Source organism: Toxotes jaculatrix, chromosome 1 (genome assembly GCF_017976425.1).
Source record: "Toxotes jaculatrix isolate fToxJac2 chromosome 1, fToxJac2.pri, whole genome shotgun sequence".
In the NCBI taxonomy this organism is placed as follows: domain Eukaryota; kingdom Metazoa; phylum Chordata; class Actinopteri; family Toxotidae; genus Toxotes; species Toxotes jaculatrix.
In genome coordinates, this window is record NC_054394.1 from 26,772,209 (window position 1) to 26,793,870 (window position 21,662).

At 41.5% G+C, this 21,662-nt stretch overlaps 2 protein-coding genes across 7 annotated transcripts in view; both read left to right on the top strand.

Moving 5' to 3' along the window:
• Positions 1 to 13,773, top strand: part of myo9aa (myosin IXAa) — a 95,296-nt gene extending 81,523 nt beyond the window's left edge. For 3 of the 6 annotated variants that reach the window (XM_041032876.1, XM_041032880.1, XM_041032888.1), the window contains 19 exons: positions 292 to 2,058; positions 2,366 to 2,465; positions 2,699 to 2,905; positions 3,953 to 4,050; positions 4,218 to 4,348; positions 4,445 to 4,668; positions 4,847 to 4,963; positions 5,231 to 5,419; positions 5,845 to 5,895; positions 6,104 to 6,215; positions 8,126 to 8,187; positions 8,498 to 8,690; positions 8,817 to 8,945; positions 9,117 to 9,222; positions 9,324 to 9,455; positions 10,046 to 10,169; positions 11,418 to 11,626; positions 11,839 to 11,981; positions 12,070 to 13,773. In XM_041032876.1, coding sequence (XP_040888810.1) covers positions 292 to 2,058; positions 2,366 to 2,465; positions 2,699 to 2,905; positions 3,953 to 4,050; positions 4,218 to 4,348; positions 4,445 to 4,668; positions 4,847 to 4,963; positions 5,231 to 5,419; positions 5,845 to 5,895; positions 6,104 to 6,215; positions 8,126 to 8,187; positions 8,498 to 8,690; positions 8,817 to 8,945; positions 9,117 to 9,222; positions 9,324 to 9,455; positions 10,046 to 10,169; positions 11,418 to 11,626; positions 11,839 to 11,981; positions 12,070 to 12,575 — 4,600 coding nt within the window. In that variant the 3' untranslated portion in view covers positions 12,576 to 13,773. The remainder of the gene's footprint in view (positions 1 to 291; positions 2,059 to 2,365; positions 2,466 to 2,698; positions 2,906 to 3,952; positions 4,051 to 4,217; positions 4,349 to 4,444; positions 4,669 to 4,846; positions 4,964 to 5,230; positions 5,420 to 5,844; positions 5,896 to 6,103; positions 6,216 to 8,125; positions 8,188 to 8,497; positions 8,691 to 8,816; positions 8,946 to 9,116; positions 9,223 to 9,323; positions 9,456 to 10,045; positions 10,170 to 11,417; positions 11,627 to 11,838; positions 11,982 to 12,069) is intronic. The other 3 variants (XM_041032877.1, XM_041032905.1, XM_041032896.1) reach the window with 2 other exon arrangements.
• Positions 13,774 to 15,053: 1,280 nt separating this feature from the next.
• On the top strand, positions 15,054 to 20,938 carry scamp2l (secretory carrier membrane protein 2, like). Its single transcript, XM_041033922.1, has 9 exons — positions 15,054 to 15,203; positions 15,955 to 16,035; positions 16,604 to 16,690; positions 17,427 to 17,553; positions 17,669 to 17,797; positions 17,997 to 18,156; positions 18,336 to 18,437; positions 19,006 to 19,123; positions 20,198 to 20,938. The coding sequence occupies exons 1-9, from the start codon at positions 15,147 to 15,149 to the stop codon at positions 20,351 to 20,353; spliced, it is 1,017 nt and encodes a 338-aa protein (XP_040889856.1). The 5' UTR covers positions 15,054 to 15,146; the 3' UTR covers positions 20,354 to 20,938.
• Positions 20,939 to 21,662: the final 724 nt, after the last annotated feature.

The window sequence follows — 21,662 nt, forward strand, 5'->3', positions numbered from 1 at the left end:
ATTAATCTTTGCACACGGCCTCTGCAGCGTATTTGGTGATTGTTCAGTGTGGTAACAGACCAGGCTTGGTAAGAGCATGCCATTACGCAAACAATCCAACCCAAAGCAGCTCTATAATCAGCTGAGCTGCTGGGAGCTGGGAGTTTTATATCAGACTCTAACTTTGGTGCACACTTGACGTAGTTATAATTTGTTGTAAATAACTGCTGCTGTTAAAATGCATGGTGTTAATTTTGGTAGGGAGCAGTTTGAAGTCAGCTAAAGTTTTAATCATGCCTTTTTGATTGACAGCTTCAGGAAACTGAAAGAAGAGAGGCTGAGGGAGAAGAAGGAGCAGCAGGAGAAGCTGCTTCAACTACAGAATGGCCAGGTGAGTCTCTCACCAGAAGAAGAGGAGGAGTCTCATGAGAGAATCATGGGGTTGAACCTCAGCACGTGGGAGGATCGTTCCTACGAGCAACGAGAAAGGAGCCTCCAAATCCTCAGCAGCCAAGAGGGTGCAGTCAGGGAGGACGCAGAAGGGAGAGAAGATGCTAGGACAAAAGCGCTAACTGAAGCACCAGCCTCAATCCTGACACCCACCGTGGTGGTGCGAGAGAGGGCCAGAACTATAGATGAGCCCAGCCAGAAAACCACTCGGGCCAAGAGAGAGAGCCGGAGAATGCGAGAGTTGGAGCAGGCCAAGTTCAGCCTGGAGCTCCTCAAGGTCCGAGCCACCAGCGGAGCCTCGTCCCCATCTGAGGAACGACGTTGGTCTGTCGAGCTGGTGCCCCCTGCAACCCCACCTCTTCGTTCACCCCAGGGCACGCCTGACAGCCAGAGCTCCAAGGGCAGCTTTGAGCTTCTTAGTATGGATGACGAGCCACCCAAGGCTACAGAAGAGGTGATGGACAGTGAGGACCCCGGCTCCCCTCTTCCTTCAATATCTCCAGTACCTGAGCCTCATGTGGAGGTTGTTTCAACAAACCTGAAGCCAGATGAACCACACGGGACAGGGGTTTCTGATGCTGTTGCCCAGCCATGCAGCCAGGGCCAGACCAAAACGGACCCGGCAGCCTCCACGGCCCCCACACATCCGCCCAAAATCGAGAACTACCTCCCTACCTTTTACGTCCCTGCTAGTGAGGGCAGCACAGTCATCTCCCATCGTCCTGCTGAAGAGCCTCAACCGAACACAGACGCAGCCATCTCCACAGCCACCCCCATTGTTACCAAACCTCTCAGAGAACGGCGAGAGTCAACACGTCGGCCGGTGGTGGTGGTCATCAGTATGCAGAAAGAAACACCACTAAGCGAAGAGCTGAGTGATATTGTCCGTCCCCCTGTGGAGGTTCGAGATTCTGCAGCACAGACAGGGGAGTTGACACCATCACCACAAAAGCCAGGCCCAGCAACTGCGCCTCAAGGTCCCGTCCCCGTTTCTACCTCTGTCCCTCAGGCTGACCAGGCTGTCATTGAGAAACTGGTGCGACTGAACGAGGAGAAAGAGGAGAGGCAGCGTAATCAGCAACAGCAGAATGAAAAGGAGATGATGGAGCAGATAAGACAACAGAAAGAAGTGCTGGAGCGGCAGCGCCTTTTCTTCGCTCAGTATGAGAGAGACATGTTTGAGAAACAAAGAGGCGAGGCTCTGCACAGGATACAGCAGAGTCGACAGGGTGGACAAGATGTTACTGGAACTGCAACCTCCAGCAAGCCCCTTAGACCCAGTTCCCTGCTGATTGAGAGAACAGCAGGGCTAGCTCCTCATGCCAGGACACGGTCAGACTCCACTGCTCCTTCAGTTCACTCTCCCCCGGGTGTAGACATACAAGGCAGTGCCCCTCAGCCCCAGCTGCCTCCTCCGCCTGCTTCTGCTCCCAGAGAAAGACACTTGGAGAGCAGACCTGTAGCTGAGGGCTGGGCACCCAAGCTCACACTAGAGTCCAGAGATGCAGGAGGAACCAGAGTGAGAACAGCTGCCAAGAAGCCACCAAGTAATCAAGGCACCACAGTTAGTATGACGGATAAGCCCGGCAACATCTTCTTTTCTCCAAAGGACAAAGTGACATTTGCGAAGTGAGTAATGATTTCATACATTTCTGTATTTTTTGTGCTTACACTATGTGTTTTTGTTGTTATCTAGAGTTGTTTGACATTTGATTCAAATCCTTGTGCAGATAGTAACAATGCATAACTATCAATAAAACAACCTAAGAGGAAACAAAAAGGAGCAAGGCCATGTAAACCAAAGGCAAACAAATAAATGGATGAATAAAAGTAAATAAAATAAATAAATTTATGTTCAAGGAGTAAATCAATCAAGTTGGATTACTCAACATTAATTATGGCTATTTAAATTTATGTTCCTCTTTTTGTCCATCAGGTTTGACAGAGATGCTGTTGCTGAACAAACACCAGTGGCCATTCCCAGAGAAGGACCCACACCAGTCTCCAAACCTTCGAAAGGAACGAAAGCACGGGATGTACGTAATCTCTCCTCTGTTCTTTTCAGAAAGTAGATGTATAGCATGTGTTTGCAAGTTTGCAGGAGTGCCTTTTTGTGTTGTGAATGAAGTAAGGAATCTTGGCAGGATAGCTCCCAGTCTTACACTACAGACGACACAGCTGACCTACATGAAGAGCTAAGTGCACTGAAGCCCTTCTTCGGGTTAAGGCACCATTTAAACATGCTGTTATCACTTCTGGTAAACTCCAGGTTGGCAGAGTGGGCCAAAAAAAGAAAGCCAGAATGGCACGGACCCGCTCCGACTTCCTCACCCGCGCCCCTATCCTCTCACACGGGGGTGATTCAGACGAGGATGACTATGATGCCGACAGCCCCCGTCATTACACTCTACCCCTCTCCAAACAGAGCTCCACGGAGGCAGGCTTACGAGAGTCCTGTTTCAGTGACTCAGATATGGTAACAGAACAGGCGCTATCCAAGCCAACAGTGGCCCTCTCTAAATTCTCAAAGCTCCTTTTAAATTCTCTTTGATATTTCTAACCCCCTTCAGCAGACAGAGCATAGATCTGCATCACGCCTTTGACTCAACCTGTGCTTCAGCAAACTACTGTTTTCTTAAAAATGTACAATAACTTTTTCATGAGAGTGGAAAACATTTCAAAGGTGTTTCAGGACAGGTATTTCAAAGATATTTTGAAATACCTGCTAAAATGGAACATAAAACGTAAACACTACCCAACCAATAGAAGTATAGAGATTTTATGTATGATGTAAATATTCATTACAACTTAAACAGACTTGTATTCAAGGCTGTTAAACAACCACAGATCCAATACGGCCTTGGTTTAACAACCAAGGCCGAACATTATGATCAGCAGTTAATGTTAACTGATGATAGATTCAGGACAATTTTTGAAATGTGTTCCACCGTCAAACATTAAGCCTTTAATAGAGTTGCTTTTCTAACATGATTTGGTTTCTCTTTCTCTCACAGCTGAAACAGTGATTTCTGTCCTTCATCTATTCTTTCTGGTTCATTAACAGTTTTTGCATGCCACCTGGTTACATTTCCTCTCTTATCATGTAGCACCTTTCACTGGTCAGACCTGGAGAATCCTTGAAGGGCATCATTCACTCTCGAATTTCTTTCATCACTTAACTAACTTTCATCTTTTTATTGGTTCTTTTCCTGGGAAAAAAAATATTTGTTCCATATGTTGTCAACTTTCTAAGTTATGTACGGTTTGTAATATTATAATATTTATAAGTATTGTTTGTTGTGGTTTTTTTGTGATATCTTTTGATTACTATAAAAAGCATTTACAGTTTAACTGATATGTAGAAGTTAGAGCTCACAGTACATTATGGCTGATGCAACTCCAGTGCTATGATGCTGCCATCTACTGGATTGATCTTTTCCTCAGATCATAACATAGAACATAATGCACAACAGAGAGACTTTTCTTCGATTTTGTTTTTATGTTATTCAACCTGATTTTTCAGCCTGCAAGCTCCGAAGAACAAAAGAAGATGCACAAAGCCATGTCGTCAGGAGATTTGGGCAAAGTAGACTCAATGCGCAAGAACTCACAAGATGGAAGGTTCGTTCCTCAACTTCCGGAGTTTTACCTAAACATTATTTTTCTTAATGTCTTGGCCTTAATAGAAATTATTAAGGACACTTATAAGTCAAAGATGTTTACATTTTGATCACAATTCTCATCAACAGTCAAAGAGTGCTTATCACTTTTGTTTTAATTTGGAACAGGGTTCGTGGTAAGATGCGTTTCTGGACTAAGACCAAGTACGGGGATAAGAAGACATCCAGAGAAAAACTGATCTGTGGGGCTGATTCCCTGGATGGAGACTATGGAGACACAGGGCCATTGCTGGGAGAGGGTGCGTTATCCAAAAGCAGAAACTTCCATTTCAAGGATTTTCATATGAACAAAAATTACACAGCGGTGTCACTGACTGCTATTGTCCTCCACACAGCAGGTCAAGAAAACATGTCGCCCCCCTGCAGTCCTGATCTGACGTTGGATCGAGGGTTCAGAGACTTGAAGGAGAACAAGGAGCCATCTCCCAAGGTGAAGCGAAGGCGCAGTGTTAAGATCAGCAGTGTGGCTCTGGAACCTGCTCAGTGGCAGAACGACGCGCTGCAGATTCTCACCTGCACCAACGACTACAGGAGCATGAACGACTTCCTGATGAAGAAGGTAGCCAAACATGCTCTTTATATATATCTCACATGTACATCAGCATCTAAATTTCCTCACAAGGGGTAACTCCAGATGAAAACAATGCACTTTTGAACCTGAGTTTTAAGGTTTTCATCTTTGTTGAGCTACAGTTGGTCCATATTAACGCTCAAACAATTCTGGTGTCACATTTTAGATCAATGACTTGGACACAGAGGACAGTAAGAAGGACACCATGGTGGACGTTGTGTTTAAAAAGGCTTTGAAGGAATTCCGTCTTAACATCTTCAACTCTTACTCCACTGCACTTGCGGTAAGTGCTGTCAACACTGTTTACAGGGTCATTTAAAATTGAAAAATAGTCTTTTAAATTATAGCCACCACCTATATATATCACTCATGATGATTTAACTCAAACAAAGTGGTTAGAAGCTCAAACTTCACAGGATCTTTGACATGATAGCAGATAATGTAATAGTTCCAAAGAGTTAGACTAGATCTTTTATGCTGGAACATTTTTTCCAAAGTAGATAGATCAATTACTGTGCTCCTCGTGTGACCCCATTGTCCTCCTCCACAGATGGATGATGGTAAGAGCATCCGCTACAAAGACCTCTACGCTCTGTTTGAGCACATTTTGGAAAAGACCATGCGACAGGAGCAGAGGGACTGGAGCGAGTCCCCTGTCAAAGTGTGGGTCAACACCTTTAAAGTTTTCCTGGATGAGTTCATGACTGAGTATAAACCTCTGGACAGCACCATCACCAAGGTAAAGACACGTAACAGCCTCCTGACTGCAGTTATTGAATTAACTTGAATTGCCCCCCAGGGGACAAATAAAGTTCTTGATTGATTGATTGATTATGCATTTTAGATGATGTCTAAACTGTTAAAAAAAGGTTTTATACTCTGATTAATTAATTCAGTTTTGGGTCATGTTAAAGAAATCGAGGTGTATTAATTGTTGTGGATGAAATTGAATGTGTAATGTTTTTTTTTTTTTGGTCTAAGGAAGGTTTTATTTCAGTATCATTACAAACTTTAAATGTTAAGTAGGTGTAGATCAGCCTTCTGGGTTGTTTCATTTTATAAATGGTATATATCATATTAATATTTATTAACAATGCTTATATGTATAGTAGCATATACTGAATACGGAAGTACATCTGTTGTTCTGTCTTTTTTTTACTACAGCAGGCACCTAAACCTGAACGCAAAAAACGGAGGAAAAAGGACACTGACATTGTGAGTCTCTGTTCATTCTCATCATTACTCAGCACACAATCTTGATCTTAACAGAAGAAAGACACCTGCACCTCCATTTGCTCTTTGGAAAAGCAAGATATAAACACACCAGTGACCAGAATAGAAAAGGCTATAAAAAAAAAAAAAACATAAATGTGAGATATGCAGGTGAACTCCAGATGAACCTGTGCTGTGCTGCTCTCTGCAGGTGGAGGAGCATAACGGCCACATCTTCAAGTCCACCCAGTACAGCATCCCTACATACTGTGAATACTGCTCATCGCTCATCTGGATGATGGACCGTGCCTGCGTGTGCAAATGTGAGTGTGCATACAAAATATCACATTAGGGATTCAGCAGACCTTGAGAATCCTGGAACCTTTTTTTTTCTTTTCAATATACTGTTTTGAAGGCCATGGATGACTTTAGGAGAAGATTATTTTTTTCTCATGTGAAGTTTGGCCTGACATAATAAACTGATGATTCAACTGGTATAAAATGAAACTAATTCAACAATTACAATTAAAATTGTTGAATTTGTTTCATTAAAATCTAGTTAAAATTCCCTGTATTTGCTGGTACCAGTTTCTTCATTGTTGAGTTGAGTTGATGTTTTTCTGTTTTATATAATTTGAATTTTTATATAGTTTTTCTGTTTTGGACCTCTGATCCACTGACAGTGTCACCCTGGGCTCGGTCAGTTATTAGACACCATAGTCAACAGATGAACCAATAGTAAAAATTACTGTTAGTTGCAGACTTAAAATGTTTGTGATGTTGAAATTGCAATATACTACTGGCTAATTGTTTTAGAACAGCCCTGTTTTTCCAGTTTTTACTGAAATTTAAGTTCAGTACCAAAAACTGAAAAATCAGCTGGTTATTTTACAGCTTTCCTGCAGCAATGGATGTCATTTAAGTCTTGAACGTTAATGCAAACTGTTCCTACAAGCCCTCTGTCTGTACAAAGGCCGTGTTGGAACAAACTGTGTCACTACACCCTCTGGTGGACAAGTAGGACAACACTGTACTGCAGGAAGAAGTTCTGTATATATTTCTGTCAGAATGCTGAGAAAAAGGCAAGTAACAAAGGAAACCAGACTGGTTGGTCAGGCATCCTACAACAAGATAATGACCCAAAACATTCGAAGAAAAGAACTAGACAGTGGCTTCAAATGATGAAAGACCAGCACAGTCTCCAGACTTAAGTAACAACTGAAAATGGAGATGTTACAAAACTTTTAACTCGTGTGTGTGTGTGTGTGTGTGTGTGTGTGTGTGTGTGTGTGTGTGTGTGTATGTTTTTACCTGTACATACATCAACATTATCAACATCTCACATACAGTGGAAAACCCTTAGACAGATATTTGAGTTGATACCACAGTTCTTTTAAACTGAAAGATTTTACTATGAACTCTCTACTTGACATAAAGATGAGTAAGAAAAATCTGGGATTTACTCCTTAAACATTATTTTGGTGGAAACAGTGAAAACGATGAAAGAAGTTTTGTCTTTATTTTTCACCAAGCAGGAAAAATCCAAATAACCGAAGTGTCCTTAAAATTAATGTCACTGAGTGTTGGAACCCTGCCACACACACACACACACACACACACACACACACACACACACACACACACACACACACACACACACACACACACACACACACACACACACACACACACTCACTCACTCACTCACTCACTCACTCACTCACTCACTCATACAGGCAACATGGTTCTTATGTAACCAACACCTCAATATTAGTTTTGTGATGAAATGAATTTACTGTTAAACACTGAGTAGTAGAAGAAATTGCTTTTCATGTCAAATCCTTGTGACCTTAAATACACACACAAACACCCCTCATTGCCACAGAGATGTGTGAACTTGCACACAGACACACACACACACCATGTCTGTGGCTGAGCTGTGTTCAGTCTAGCCTCAGAGAGTGAGTCCCGCCCTTTCTCCCTCCTCATCCCTAATCAGATTGTTTTCAACTGGACTCATGGGGTCTGCAGCTACGTGTCTCTGGAGATTTCTCCACACAGTTTGTCCTTTATTCGCACAGGATGTTTTCTTCATGCCAGCCAATGCTGCTTGTGATAACATTGATAACATTTTTTTTCTTCGCTCCCAACTTTTGCTGAATAATGAGGAGGCACTGCCTTTCTGTGGATAATGGAAATGGCCTGTTTGATTTCTCTGGTTGTGTTTATCCAGTGTGCCGCTACGCCTGCCACAGAAAGTGCTGCCAGAAGACAACCACTAAATGCAGTAAGAAGGTGAGTCGGCCATATTGTACACCTACACAATAATGTCCCATGACGTTAATTGTATTACTGTGGGTTTATGTGCGGTAGCTGGTGCTATTTCTGATTTCTGTCACCTATTACACTTGGAGTGATAGTTCTGAAAGGACAATTCTTGGCAGGCTGAGATGTTTTTCTGGGTTTTTTTTCTGGGAAATATTGCCAGCTTTTGTATGCATTTTAAAATATTAGTCTTTGTTGCTGTGTGCATGTGTCTTCATGTATATATACACAAGACGTTTGTGTGTTTATCAGAGTATATTATGTTTGTGTCTGTGAACAGTTCGATCCAGAGCTTTCCTCCAGACAGTTTGGAGTGGAAGTTTCTCGTCTGACTAATGATGAGAGAACAGTGCCCCTGGTAGTGGAGAAGCTTATCAACTACATCGAGATGCATGGCCTCTACACTGAGGGAATATACAGAAAGTCCGGCTCTACCAACAAAATTAAGGAACTTAAGCAGGGACTCGACACAGGTGACTTTTGTTATAGATTGTAGCTAGCAGGTAACTGATGCTAGCTGTCTTTCAGAGCTGAGGAACATCTGTGGGAAAGGGTGAAATGTGATTTGGTTTGTCTACATTCTTCTTGTTACCACACAGATGTGGAGAGCATGAATCTGGATGACTACAACATCCATGTTATTGCTAGTGTTTTCAAGCAGTGGCTGAGAGACCTGCCTAATCCTCTCATGACATTTGAGCTGTATGAGGAGTTTATACGTGCCATGGGTGAGTGGTCAACATCAGGTATCCAACTGTCATGATATGTTTTCATATGCATCACACTGTAGATTCCGTCCACAATAACTGTGCATTATTGCAAACAGCAGAAGATATATCTGTTTGCTGTAATAGCAAATGGTGGAAATGTTGATTCATCTTGTGGGAATGCCTCTCCAGGTTTGCAGGATAAAAAGGAAATGATCAGAGGGGTGTATTCAGTTATTGACCAGCTAAGCAGAACTCACCTAAACACCCTGGAACGCCTCATATTTCATCTTGTCAGGTAATAAAAATTCTGCTTTTAATATTAGATTAGGATTAATACATGAAACTGCTTTATTTTCTTCCCGATAGACTATTCTAATACTGAATTCATGCTTTTAGGGTCGCCTTGCAAGAGGAGACAAACCGTATGTCAGCTAATGCCTTGGCTATAGTTTTTGCTCCCTGTATCCTGCGCTGTCCTGACACCACCGATCCACTTCAGAGTGTCCAAGATATCAGCAAGACAACTGCGTAAGAATACACTTCGTGTTTATCAAAAGAAATCTGTGTCTTTTGCCTAAGAAAGTGCATCACAAAGTGTGGGGCTGGCCCCTCCACATGGGGCACACAGGCATTTCAGTGGGGGCGCACATGACCAGGAGGAAAAATGGAGTGGATCTAAAATTAAATTAATGTATTTCATGTGGGAGCAATAAACAAAACTCTTTTTCAAGGCTATCAGCTAGATTTATTCTGACAGCAAAACAAACTGGTTTTATTTTTCAGAAGAAAAGAAAAATGTAAAAAAAAAAAAAAAGGTTCTGAGGTTCACCATCAGAACAGCCTGGTGTTGGTCTTGTCTCACAACATAAATTTCATAATGATATTGTTATATCAATAAAATAATGTTTAATTTGGCTTGCTTTGCTGCAGATTTCCCCAGTAATGGTTGATAAAATTAATTGGATCGGAGCATGGATTTTGTTTGATGGAAAAACCAACCACTGAACAAAGGGAAACTTGAGGAACACCCCGTACTGCATAGATAAATACTGTTCTGTTCTGTGTTAAGTATTTCCAGTCATGCTGAAGTGGTTTTGTGTCTTGCCATCCCTCCATAGGTGTGTAGAACTTATCATCTGTGAACAGATGAATAAGTACAAGGTACGACTAAAGGACATCAATACCCTGGAGTTTGCTGAAAATAAAGCCAAGTGCAGACTGACCCTCATCCGACGTTCAATGGTAAGATCAAATAATATGAGTAATATGACCAATCCCAGTGTTATCAGATTCACGTAGTTACAGTGACTCACTGCTGAATCTACCTGATTGAGCCAACTCCTTCAGTTCTCTTCCCTCATTTCCTCCTTTCTAAGCGGGTTTTTTCTAAGTTTTTCCAGATTCCCTTCCCTAACCTGTCCTTTCTTTTACCCAGAGACCCGTACTAATAGCTGTTAGGTTTATGAGCATAGCACGCACTATGGTATGTATACACTCACCATGGATTACATCCCCAGACCATCATCATTGGTGATGTTGTTGTGGTGCTGATCACTGTGCAGTCTCCTGTCTTCAAACATTAGCATCTTTCTTCTCCCTCCCTGAAGCATGAGTCATTGCTTTGCTACGTCTCTGATTCTATTTTTGTTTTGTTTTATTATTTTTTTGTCAGACTGTCATTCTGTAACTGTGTTCTGTGGATGAAAGGAAAGACATTCTTAAATCATGCAGTTGCTTCTAAATAGATTAACATAATGCTATGTGTGTGAGTAAACATTTTCAGTCTATTCTATTACTTAAAATCTATAAAGGTTTTAAAACCTTCCAGATTTTAAGCAAATGTTGCCTGAAGAGCTTACATCTGTGCCTCACTCTCATGAGAAATTCAGAGCAGGAAATTGGAAATTCTAATGTTATTTTCGTCATTGCTGTTCTTGGATAAAGTGCAGGCTGAAATCATTGTTTAACTTGTTTTTTCATTAACCCTTAGTGGAACCTCCCTGTACGTGTCCCAGTAGATAATGTATAATCACAGTCATATTGTTGCTGTTAGCTTCAGTACTATAAACTGAGAAACTCAGCTAGAAGAGGCTAAATTGAGGCAGCACTGAAGACTAAAGTTTTAAAACTCCTAATATGCCCTTTAGGAACCTGGAATCACTGATTCCTATTCTTTTTTTTCTCACTTTTGCTCTAAGCAGCCAAATGCAGCTAAAAAGGTAAAGTTTGTGTATCATTGTGCTGTACTTAGACTTACTACTTGAGTCTTTTTAGTGCTGTTGCACTGTTTTTAAACGTAGCTGAACATGTCATGTGGTTCTGTTGCTGCATGTGTGAGAGTAGCTTCTCACTAAAACTGGTGAAATATAGTATATATGACAGCATAACTGTTTTTATTTTGTGCTGATCAACTTTTTTTTTTTTTACGAAACACAAATGCAGTCTTTGCATAACTGAACAGAAAAAATCTGCCCTTCATTTGTTTCTCAGGGAAAAGGCCACATACAGCGACTAAGCTACCACACGCCCTCACCTCCAGTTAGTCCCCGGCTGCCGTCTGTAGCCAGCACTGTGGTAGAGGAGAGTGGTGGTGAAGAGGGAGCGGAGTCGTTTACTGAAATCTCAGAGCATCAGCAGGCAGCCATGCAGCAGGAAGAGAGAGTGTTGACAGAGCAAATTGAGAGCCTGCAAAAAGAGAAGTAAACTGCGTCACTGCACTTAAAATGTTCTGAAAATGCACACAGCTGTAAATGACTTTGTTATAAGGCCAGAACTATAACTGTTCTGAAGAGAAGCAGAACTTAATTTACAGAAAATAACATTACTATTTTGCATGTATTATTAATGTTACCTGTGTCTCACAATGTGCGATTAGCTCATTTTTTTATCTTGATAATGTTTGCTTCTGCAGAGAGGAGTTGACTTTTGAGATGCTAACTCTGGAGCCGCGAGCATCAGATGATGAGACCCTGGAGTCAGAGGCCTCTATCGGTACAGCTGACAGCTCTGAAAACCTCAATGTTGACTCTGAGGGAACCATTTCTGACTTCTCTGGTATGTCATTATACAAGCAATGTATAATTGGGGAGAAAATATGAAAAAAAGGAGAAAAACTTCATGTTATCTTTGCCTTTCAATGCAGAAAGAGGTCAAGTATTGACTTCCCCTTGGCCTCGGAGATCTGACGGGAAGAGCCCCCGACGCCGCGCTCTCCACCGGCAGCCTGACTCTCTGGACTCTGTTGACTCTTGCTCCACTGTTTCCTCCTACTCATCCTCATCACACTTCCACCCGTCGTCCTCTTCCTCCTCTGCCACTACCCGGCGCTTTCGATTCCACTCCAAGTCTCCCTCCCTAGGCTCAGGTCCAGCTCAGGCCCAGGCCCAGGCCCAGGCTCTGAATGCATCTCAAGCCTCCCGATCCGACAACATAGACGGTAGCACTACAGGAGATCAGGAGGGTGCGTATGACGAAAGGCCCCTGTTTACCAGCCGAGGCACCTTCAACCCTGAGAAGGGCAAACAGAAACTTAAGGGAGCCAAGCATTCAACCCTGGGGCACTCCAGAGATGGCCGTGGCCATGGCAGGGACCCTCCAGACATACCGCAGCAGCTGGTATTGTATGGCAGCAATGAATTCATGGTATGAAGGACATGAATCCCTGAGGGACACCAAAGCACTCCCTATCCAACTCCCTGGCAGGCATATATGGGAGGTAAAATGGTGGCGACTGATCTCCACTTCTCAAAGCACTCTTGCTTAGCCTTTCTTTGTTGAAATCTGCAAAGAAGTGTCCCCAAGTGCCGTGTATAGTGTTTCCACCTCCAAAGGGGGGAGATGTTTAGCAGAGGGACAGGAATCAGTGGAAGGGCTCCTCTTCTGTAGACTAAACTGCCACCCATGCTCTCACAGTGCCTTGGCAGCACTTTACTCAGCGCCAAGAGGAGACACACTGAGCAGGAGGACAGAGAAAAGGGAACGTTGGAATTTGAGAAAGACCTCTCAGCATCAGGGAATGTTCCGGAGCCGGAAAGCTGAAGCAGTGTACAACAACAAATAAGAAGAAATCAGGCTACGTGAGGCATCACAGATGTTACAGTGAAATTAAAGCTCTCCATCATTAGCTGCTTTATGAGTTTACAGTTCATAACAATGAGTGTAAGCAGTGGTTGCTCTGTTATTACAAATTTATTTTTCCCTTATTTAATAAATCACAGAAATTCTTTATAGCATATAATATACAGGTATAAATACTGTACAAAGCCGGAACACCAGCCTCTGCTGGGTAGCTGAAGTCTAATATTTATCTTTTTTTTTTTTTTTGAGTATCTTTGACAGAGATGTATGGATTTGGGCAGTGGATGATTTATGTGCATGTGTGCTTGTGTGTGTGTGTGCTTGTGTGTGTGTGTGCGTGCGTGCGTGCGTGCGTGCGTGCGTGCGTGCGTGCGTGCGTGCGTGTGCGAATGAGTGTGAGTGTGTGTGCTCATGCTTGACTGTATGTATGTGTGAGAGAGAAAACCACTTCATGTGTTTTAAGTTTGTGCTGCTTTTTTCCCTTAACAAGGGAAATACCGCCATCAAAGGGACCAAGTCAGCTGGTGTATTCCAGCCAAGGGGATCCCAGCTCTGTAAAGAATGTCGGATGTGTATAAAATCCATACATTCACTGCTTAACAGCCATACAACAATTGTAATGTACAGTACAGTTCATATGTACAGTATAGTGTACAAATGTCATTCTATTCTTGAAATCTATTGTTACACCCCCCCCCAACCCTTCCACACCTCCCCCCCAAGTGTTTGCTCAATAGCAACCAAGCAAAAACATAAAATCATGATGTCTTCTGTCATCATTAATGAGTATGTTTATGTTGTCATTTAAGCTTTCTTTCCATTTTTCCATTTCACACCTGTGTTGAAATAGTTAACTTCCACATCTCTGCAGAATTTCAACAATTGCAAAGTAGATTACATTAAAATAGTCCATTTATAGAGCAGACATTTTGACTTGTCACAGCAGAAAAGGCACACTAACTAATAACATCAGTGATGGCTCCATTATATTCAAAGGTCCCAGTAAGCCATGACTGCGTGACAGCAAGCCAGCATGCACAACACAGAGAAGATAAGTGCATTTCAACTATCATAAGAAATCCTTATTTTCCTTGTTAACTTTATTGAGTCATTTATAGGACCCATAATTCCAACAGCACCTAAAGTCAATTTAAAAGACCAGAATAAAGTTTTAAAAAGAGCATTTATTCAAGTACTGAAATTAAATACAAATTTGTGGTGCTATTACTTGATTATTTTCATTCTATACTTATCCCACTACATTTCAGAGGGAAATATTGTACTTTTTATTTAAGTAACTTACTTAAGTAAGTTTAGATACAAAACATACAAAGGTTTATAAAATAAAATGAATTGATTTAGATCTCAGGACTATAGTCTTATTGTGAACAGCAGCCAAGACCATGTGAAATTAGTGCTGAAATGATTAATCCATATATCTATTAGTTGATCAGCAGAAGATTAAAACGATTTTAATAAATGATTAGTAGTTGAGGACATTTTTCATGTAAAAAGTGTTCCACCTTCTCAAATGTGAGGATTTGCTGCTTTTCCTCAGGTAAGCATTGTCAAGGTGTCACTTTGGGCTCTGGGAAACTGTCGTGGCATTTTTCACTGTTTTCACTAGTTTCATAGTGATAATAATCTGCAGATTAATTAACTGAAGTCTTATATAAAATAGTTAAAAATCAGAGGCACCTCTACTACAACAAAAATAAAGTAAAATATTGATTACACATTAATGCATGGGTGATGAGGGACCATTTTTCTGCAGCGTACTTTCATTTTCGAAGTACCGGATTATGTTTACATACTTTTCCCTAGGTAAAAGATCTGAATACTTCCTCCGCCACCGAGAAACAGCTCGCTTTGTACCTTTACCACAATGGCCTGGAGTCAGACTGTCACGAGAACTGCACATTTGAAACCAATTGGCATTATTTCTAAAAATAAAGGCAGGCTAATTGATTAGAAATGACTCTGGGCAGGCTCCGATGACGCGGTCCACCTTTCGAGCGACGCATGCGCAGACGCGCAGTGTCACAGCAGCACCGTCAGGACTCGGGAGCAACGGCCGCCGCCGCTGGGGACACTGGGGCTGTCGTTTTGTTTATTTCACAAAAGCCTAAACTTTTCTCTACAATGTCGGAGTTTGACAGCAACCCGTTCGCTGACCCAGTGGACGTGAATCCCTTCCAGGTGAGACTCTTGTTGCCTTTCCTCCATCCGAACCGACTTTAGGAGGAGGTTTTCTCGTGTAAAGTGAAGACTGAGATATGCTGCAACTAAAACCTGTTTGGTTGGTTGCTGGGTTTGGCCTCTGCATTTCCTGGCTTTAAAATCGTCCCTATTACAAAGTATGACACGTTGAAGTCCAAGCAATCGCTATCTATTAAAATAATCAGTCAAACAGTGTATTTACGCTGTTCATGGGCTAACTCACCTGCACAGGTGAGCATACTCACGTAAACGTACCTGCTGCTACATAGTCATCGACTGTCTCCTCTTCAGTGCGTCATTTTGTAGACCAGATCTTCAAGGAGCAATGTGGGATTTAATGGCGCACTTTGTAGACTTTCAGGATCTTTATTAGGTGTTGTGTTCTGCGTGTAATTGTCACATCCCAGTGTTTTCATATCTAATAGCTCTCGGGAGTAATGTTAACCGGTGAACATATGTCTCTGTGACATTTTACTCGAAATAAAATGCACCTTTTGTCTGTTCAAACCCAAGAAATTGTGTTTTAACTGAGACAAATGTGATCCAAAACCAAGAGGCTATTAATAGTTAATGTGGTATGAGACGACTTAGCATTCGAGTGCTCTTCCTGGACTGTTGGACACTGCTTACTCCACACCTAGCACCCAAAAAAACCCCCCAAAAAACCTGTGGGATCATGACCTTTCAGCAACACATCATAACTCCCAGTTATGTTTGATCTCTTTTTCAGGATGCCTCAGTCACACAGGCCACCAGCGGCGGAGTCACTGAAAGCATTGGAGAGTTCAACCCATTCTCTGCACCTGGAATGGTTTGTTCCTCTGTTTTTAATGTAACTGCTGATGTGATCATGTATATGATTATGAGACAACAGGCCTCTGGGCACAGTCATGTAAAAGACCCACCATCCCTCCTATATGGGAACAAGACACCCCAAAACTGAACGAGATACAAAATGACTACAGATAATGTTGGTGTGTAGTTGTTTTGCATCTCTTTGTGGTTATTTTGTGTCTTTTGGTGGCTGTTTTGCATCTGTGGGCAATCTGTCTCCTTGTGGTTACTTCTCTTCTCTTTGGGGCCATTCTGTATGTCTCTGTGGCAGGTTTGTGTCTTTACGTGGTCATTTTATGTCTCTTTGTGGTCGTTTTGAGGCTCCTTGTTGTTTCCCCCCTGTTTTTAGTTGTTTGACTTTCCAAAACGAAATGTGTTTAAAGTCACTTCAAACAAAGGCTCTCGCCCATGGTTCCACAGGCCCCTTGGGCCTCTGCCTGGTAGGCCCATTCAGTAATCCTGCCATGGATGTGATTTATAGATGTTTCATCGTTGAGAGGTAATTAACTTATTTAAGAAGAGGTATTGCTTCAATTGTTTCACAGGGAAACCGCTCTGGCACAACCATCCCCATCTCTGCAGCCTCCTCTCAACCTGCCATACTACAGACCTCCGTAGAACAGAGCGCACAAGTGAGTCAGACACTGACACACTCATTTGCATTAAATAAGGTAGTGTGAAATCTGTCTTTTGGAGTTAAATGTTCACAGTGATGCATTACAAAAAGGTTAATTACCTTCTGTTTTGACTTTTTTAAACTAAGAGTGAATTTTGGTTGAAGGATGTAGCGCCTAGGCTGATGTAGGCTCATGACATGACATGATGAGAATGCCCTAAACTTAAGTTATTGTGATCCAACAATTGTGAACTAAATTTGTATATTTACAGTTGATAAATTAACTTGTCATTGCCTTTTGGTGTTTTTAGGCCAGGATATACACCAATACTAATGTTTGATTTGATTTGATTTGATTTGATTTCACTTTGTCTTGCGTTCCTTGCATGCACTGTTTCACATGCATAACAAAATCAAAACATTGAATCAAACAACAAAACAAATGCTACAAACAGATATTACATCACACATTAAGGATAAATAGCTGCACTGCAGTCAGTTTAATCGCTTACTTTCACACTGAGTGCTTAGTCTTATTGTAGAGAGTAGTCACTATCCAAATATCGGGATAGAATTTGGTCATAGAAGCTGGTTTCTTACACAGCTGGATTAGGTGTGGAGTGGATGTACTGTTCCCTGTAGTGTAGTTCATAAAGTTACCATCACACAGGGCTACTAGGAGTAAAAATGCACCAGGGAGTTGTAGTAATGCAGTGATAGTGTTGAAAACAGTGTCTTCCATCACTCACCAGGCAACTGCAGCTGCTGCCCAGGCTAACCTGGTCAAACAGCAGGAGGAGCTGGAGAGAAAAGCAGCTGAGCTGGACCGAAAGGAGCAGGAGCTGCAGAACAGGACCTCAGGCAGGGCCAACACTGGAGGTAAGTCGCTGCACTTGATTTGAGTATTTGCATGTGAACTATGTGGTCCGTTTGAACTAAATAAGAATTGTCACACCACTCATTATAATCAAATTGTGAAATCTTTGTCTGTCAGCTAAAGAGAACAACTGGCCACCTCTTCCCAAGATATTCCCTGTGAAACCCTGCTTTTATCAGGATTTTGAGGAGGAAATCCCTGAGGAGTACCGCAGGATATGCAAGAGAATGTACTACCTCTGGATGTGTACGTACCTCTACATGCAGAATTTTCTCAGTACCTCCTCAGACAACAAGTTGGATTGTTTCTGAATGTGAAACAGTCATCGATCTGTAGGATAGTATGGTTTACATCTGATGGTTAAGTATGTAAACAAGTAGTTTTTGATGACGGTTACTATCCCACCATTCTGTCTATTTCATTGGTTTCCTGTGTCTCTCACCAGTCCACAGTGCCACTCTCTTCCTCAACGTGCTGGCCTGCCTGGCTTACTTCACTGCAGACTCTCAATACGGTGTGGACTTTGGTCTGTCCATCCTCTGGTTCGTCCTCTTCACCCCTGTGTCCTTCATCTGCTGGTACAGGCCTGTCTACAAAGCCTTCAGGTACACTGTTTTACCAGCCTTGTTCTGATGATGAAGTGTTCTTTGACTTGCATTACGTACCTTCATCTTTTCAGTTAAGAGAAACATCTGCATCTAATTTCTATTAGTCTGACAGCAAACAACCCTCTTAAATACTAAATAACATTAATAACTAACTGACGTCTGTTTTTCCTCCCTAGGTCTGACAGCTCCTTCAGCTTCTTTTTTTTCTTTTTTGTCTTCTTCTTCCAAGTGGCAGTGTACATTATCCAAACCGTGGGGATCCCCCGCTGGGGAAACAGGTCAGTGTAACTGAATAATCATCTGCATGTCGGGTGTACGTCTGAAGGTGTGGTGTAAATGCATGAGACGGTTCTTCATAGCTAACAAGCGATATCTGTTTTCATTAGTAATGTCTGTGCTCTCTGCTTTGGGTATATTTATAGTAAATGTGGGTATGCATGGGTTAGTGTGTTTCTTCATTCACTCTTATGTGTTTGTTTGTGTATTCTTGCCCTGTATCTCCTCTCTTGCATCTCTTTGACAGATTCCTGCTGCCCTAACTTGTGTGGGTTTCTGCTTTGTAAGTGCGTGGAACCTTTCTTCTCTTTGGGTTTCTTTTCTCTATCATATGATATATTAAGCCTTTCTGTTTTCCATCATTCACTTTTTCAAATTTGCTTTTCCTTTGGTCACTGGGGCCGGTTAGGATGTTGTTGTTGTTTCTCTTTAATTTGGTCATTTTCATACTATTATTTTAATGCCAAAAAAATCTGTCCTGTAATGTACAGGACACACAAGAATAATATGAAGAAGAGAATATGTGGAATGACACATGGTTATTTGTTTGTATGTCTCTGTTGTTGGCAGCGGATGGATTGCATCCATCAGCATGATCAGCAGAAACTTGGCCGTGGCTGTGGTTATGATGGTGGTCGCTGGTTTTTTCACTGTAAACGCTGTCCTGGCTATCATCCTACTGAAGATGGTAATGCCAACGTAAAAGTTTTGCAATTTCCTTTACAGTTTGTATTGTGCAGACAATCTGATTACAATTTAAATATAAACCACCACGCATCTCTGTGTAGGTTGCATAACCCTAATTTTCATATCTTAATGTTAATTGCCGTCTATGCATATCTATACATACTGTATGTTTGCAGTAAAATTAAAGATGTCAGTGCCTTATAATTCATTGAACTTGACCAAAATAGAAGTCAAACATGGTGTGGCTTACGTACAGTGTATAAATATGGGTATTCACACTGGCTTCATGTTGTTTATTTTCACTCCAACTGAGTGAGGCTGCAAGCAGATCAAAGGGAGAAACATAATAAGAGAAACTAAAAATGGTGGCGACAAAAACTGCACTGAAAGGGCATCAGAGGGAATATGAAGATTCAGAAACTTCTGGAGGGAAATGAAGGTTCAGAAAATCTCAAAGCAGGTCAGGAAGCTGAGCCTACAAACATCTCATTTGGAAAGAGTCAAGCAAAACTTGGCCCAATACAGTAGATGGAGACTGTGTGACATCTGAAGACCAAGTTGTCCTACATTCTTTTCAGCAAATCTACGCTCTTGTTGTTCACACCTCCCAAAAATTATGATCAGGAAGCAGTTAGAGAGCCGATACCTGAAGAGAGTCTACATTATCTTAGAAATTTGTAGAAGAGGTGTTTTGATTTTCATCTTCAAAAAAATCTGCACTATGATACACACATTGATAGATAACTAACACCTTTTTGTCAAGTGCAATATTTCACAAGAAAAAGGGAAAATGTTTAAACTTGCACTAGAAAAGAATCATTTGTTCCTTTGCCCGTAATGTTTCATCAAATTTCACTGATGTTTATTTTGTTTTGAGACTGGACTGAACTGTACTGTAATTGTGTTAACACAATTTTCCCATTTTACTCAGCCTAACCTTACTTCGAAAATCCCCAAATGTGCAGGTTAATAGTGAGAGCCGACACATTTTTCAGTAACAGATGTGATTCATGATCTGATCTGATTTACAAACCTTTCACTGCCCTAATCTCTGTCCCTTTTCCCATTTCCCCAGGTCCACTCTAAGTACAGAAGGACGGGTGCCAGCTTTACTAAGGCCCAACAGGAGTTCTCCCAAGGAGTCCTGACCAACCGAACCTTCCAGACTGCTGCAGCTGGTGCTGCCACCTCTGCTGCCCAGGGAGCCTTTGGCAGGAACCAGGGAAATTAGACTGTTTCCCTCAGGCTAGTCTCATCTGTCTAACAAACCAGGCTAGCCATGTCCCAACATTCCTAAGTGGGTTCAGGGGATAGGGGTTTGATTATTTAATGAAAAGCGCCAAAAGCAAGTAAGATAACGACAAGATCAGACTAGTGAGGTGTCCCCCTTCTCCACTTACAAACTTTTAAAGACAGTGCGGTATAATGGAGAAGAGAAGCTAGAGGTCTTATACATGAATGTAATGACTTTCACATGTCTTGGTTGTTATTGAAGTCTGTACCATCCTCATCAGTATACAACATGTTCAAACTTAATGATATCATAATTCAGTTTATTCTGGGAAATGTAGGAAGGCACAAACTGAGTTTGAATTAAACAAAGCAGAAAAGGAGGCAGAGTGAGTATGACAAAAATCGAATTGGCAGCACCTCATCACAGCCTAACTTGTGGAATGCGTTATGTGTACATGAGAGTATCTGCGATGCACCACTGAACAAGGCTGGGGTTTAGTGAAGAAGTACATCTCTTTAAATCCTGTCAGTGTCAAAGATGCAGGCGAAAAGTATTAGGATTTTTCTATCTCACTGCTCATTCAGAAATAACATACTTAGGCCTCCAAAATAAACACTTCACAGGTTTGGATCATATAAAAAGCATATTTGACAAGAGAATGTTTTACCATCAGGGAATGATGGTTCCACATAATGTATCTGTTCATCATCATTACAGCAGCATGTAAAGCCTTACAGGGAACCTAGTCTCTAATTTTGCTTTATTTTAAATACATACAGTAAACTTCATTCTACTAAATTCTGGTAATTTTCTAGCTACTCCTCACTGGATGTTCTGTAAAATGAAATGCATCCTGTTACATGTTACGCTACTGATGAACAGAATTTTTCTCACTAAATTTAATGTTTTCACGTGTATAATATTGTATTGGATAAGCTAGTGATTAATGAAGGTGAGGGGATGAAGGTTTTTCTTTTTGCAGTTTTGATCAGCTTATTTATTTAGATGAAGTGAGACAGAGCTCTGCTGAGGGCGAATGAAGAAGTGGTTTAACAGATAGGTCACATTTTTAATTCGTGCTGAGTTGTTGGAAATACCGTTATCTTTTCTGTCATAGTATGGAGTCTTGCTGTGATTTAAGTGAAAGATAGGGTACAGGTTCTTTAATCAAATGTTACTGACATTGCATAAAAGTTTAGCTTTATTTACTATAGAAGAATGACAAAAACGAAAGCACATTAATGAGCAGAAAGAACACAATATTTATCTGTCGATTATCCACTCTTGACTTCTTATCCATAGTAAA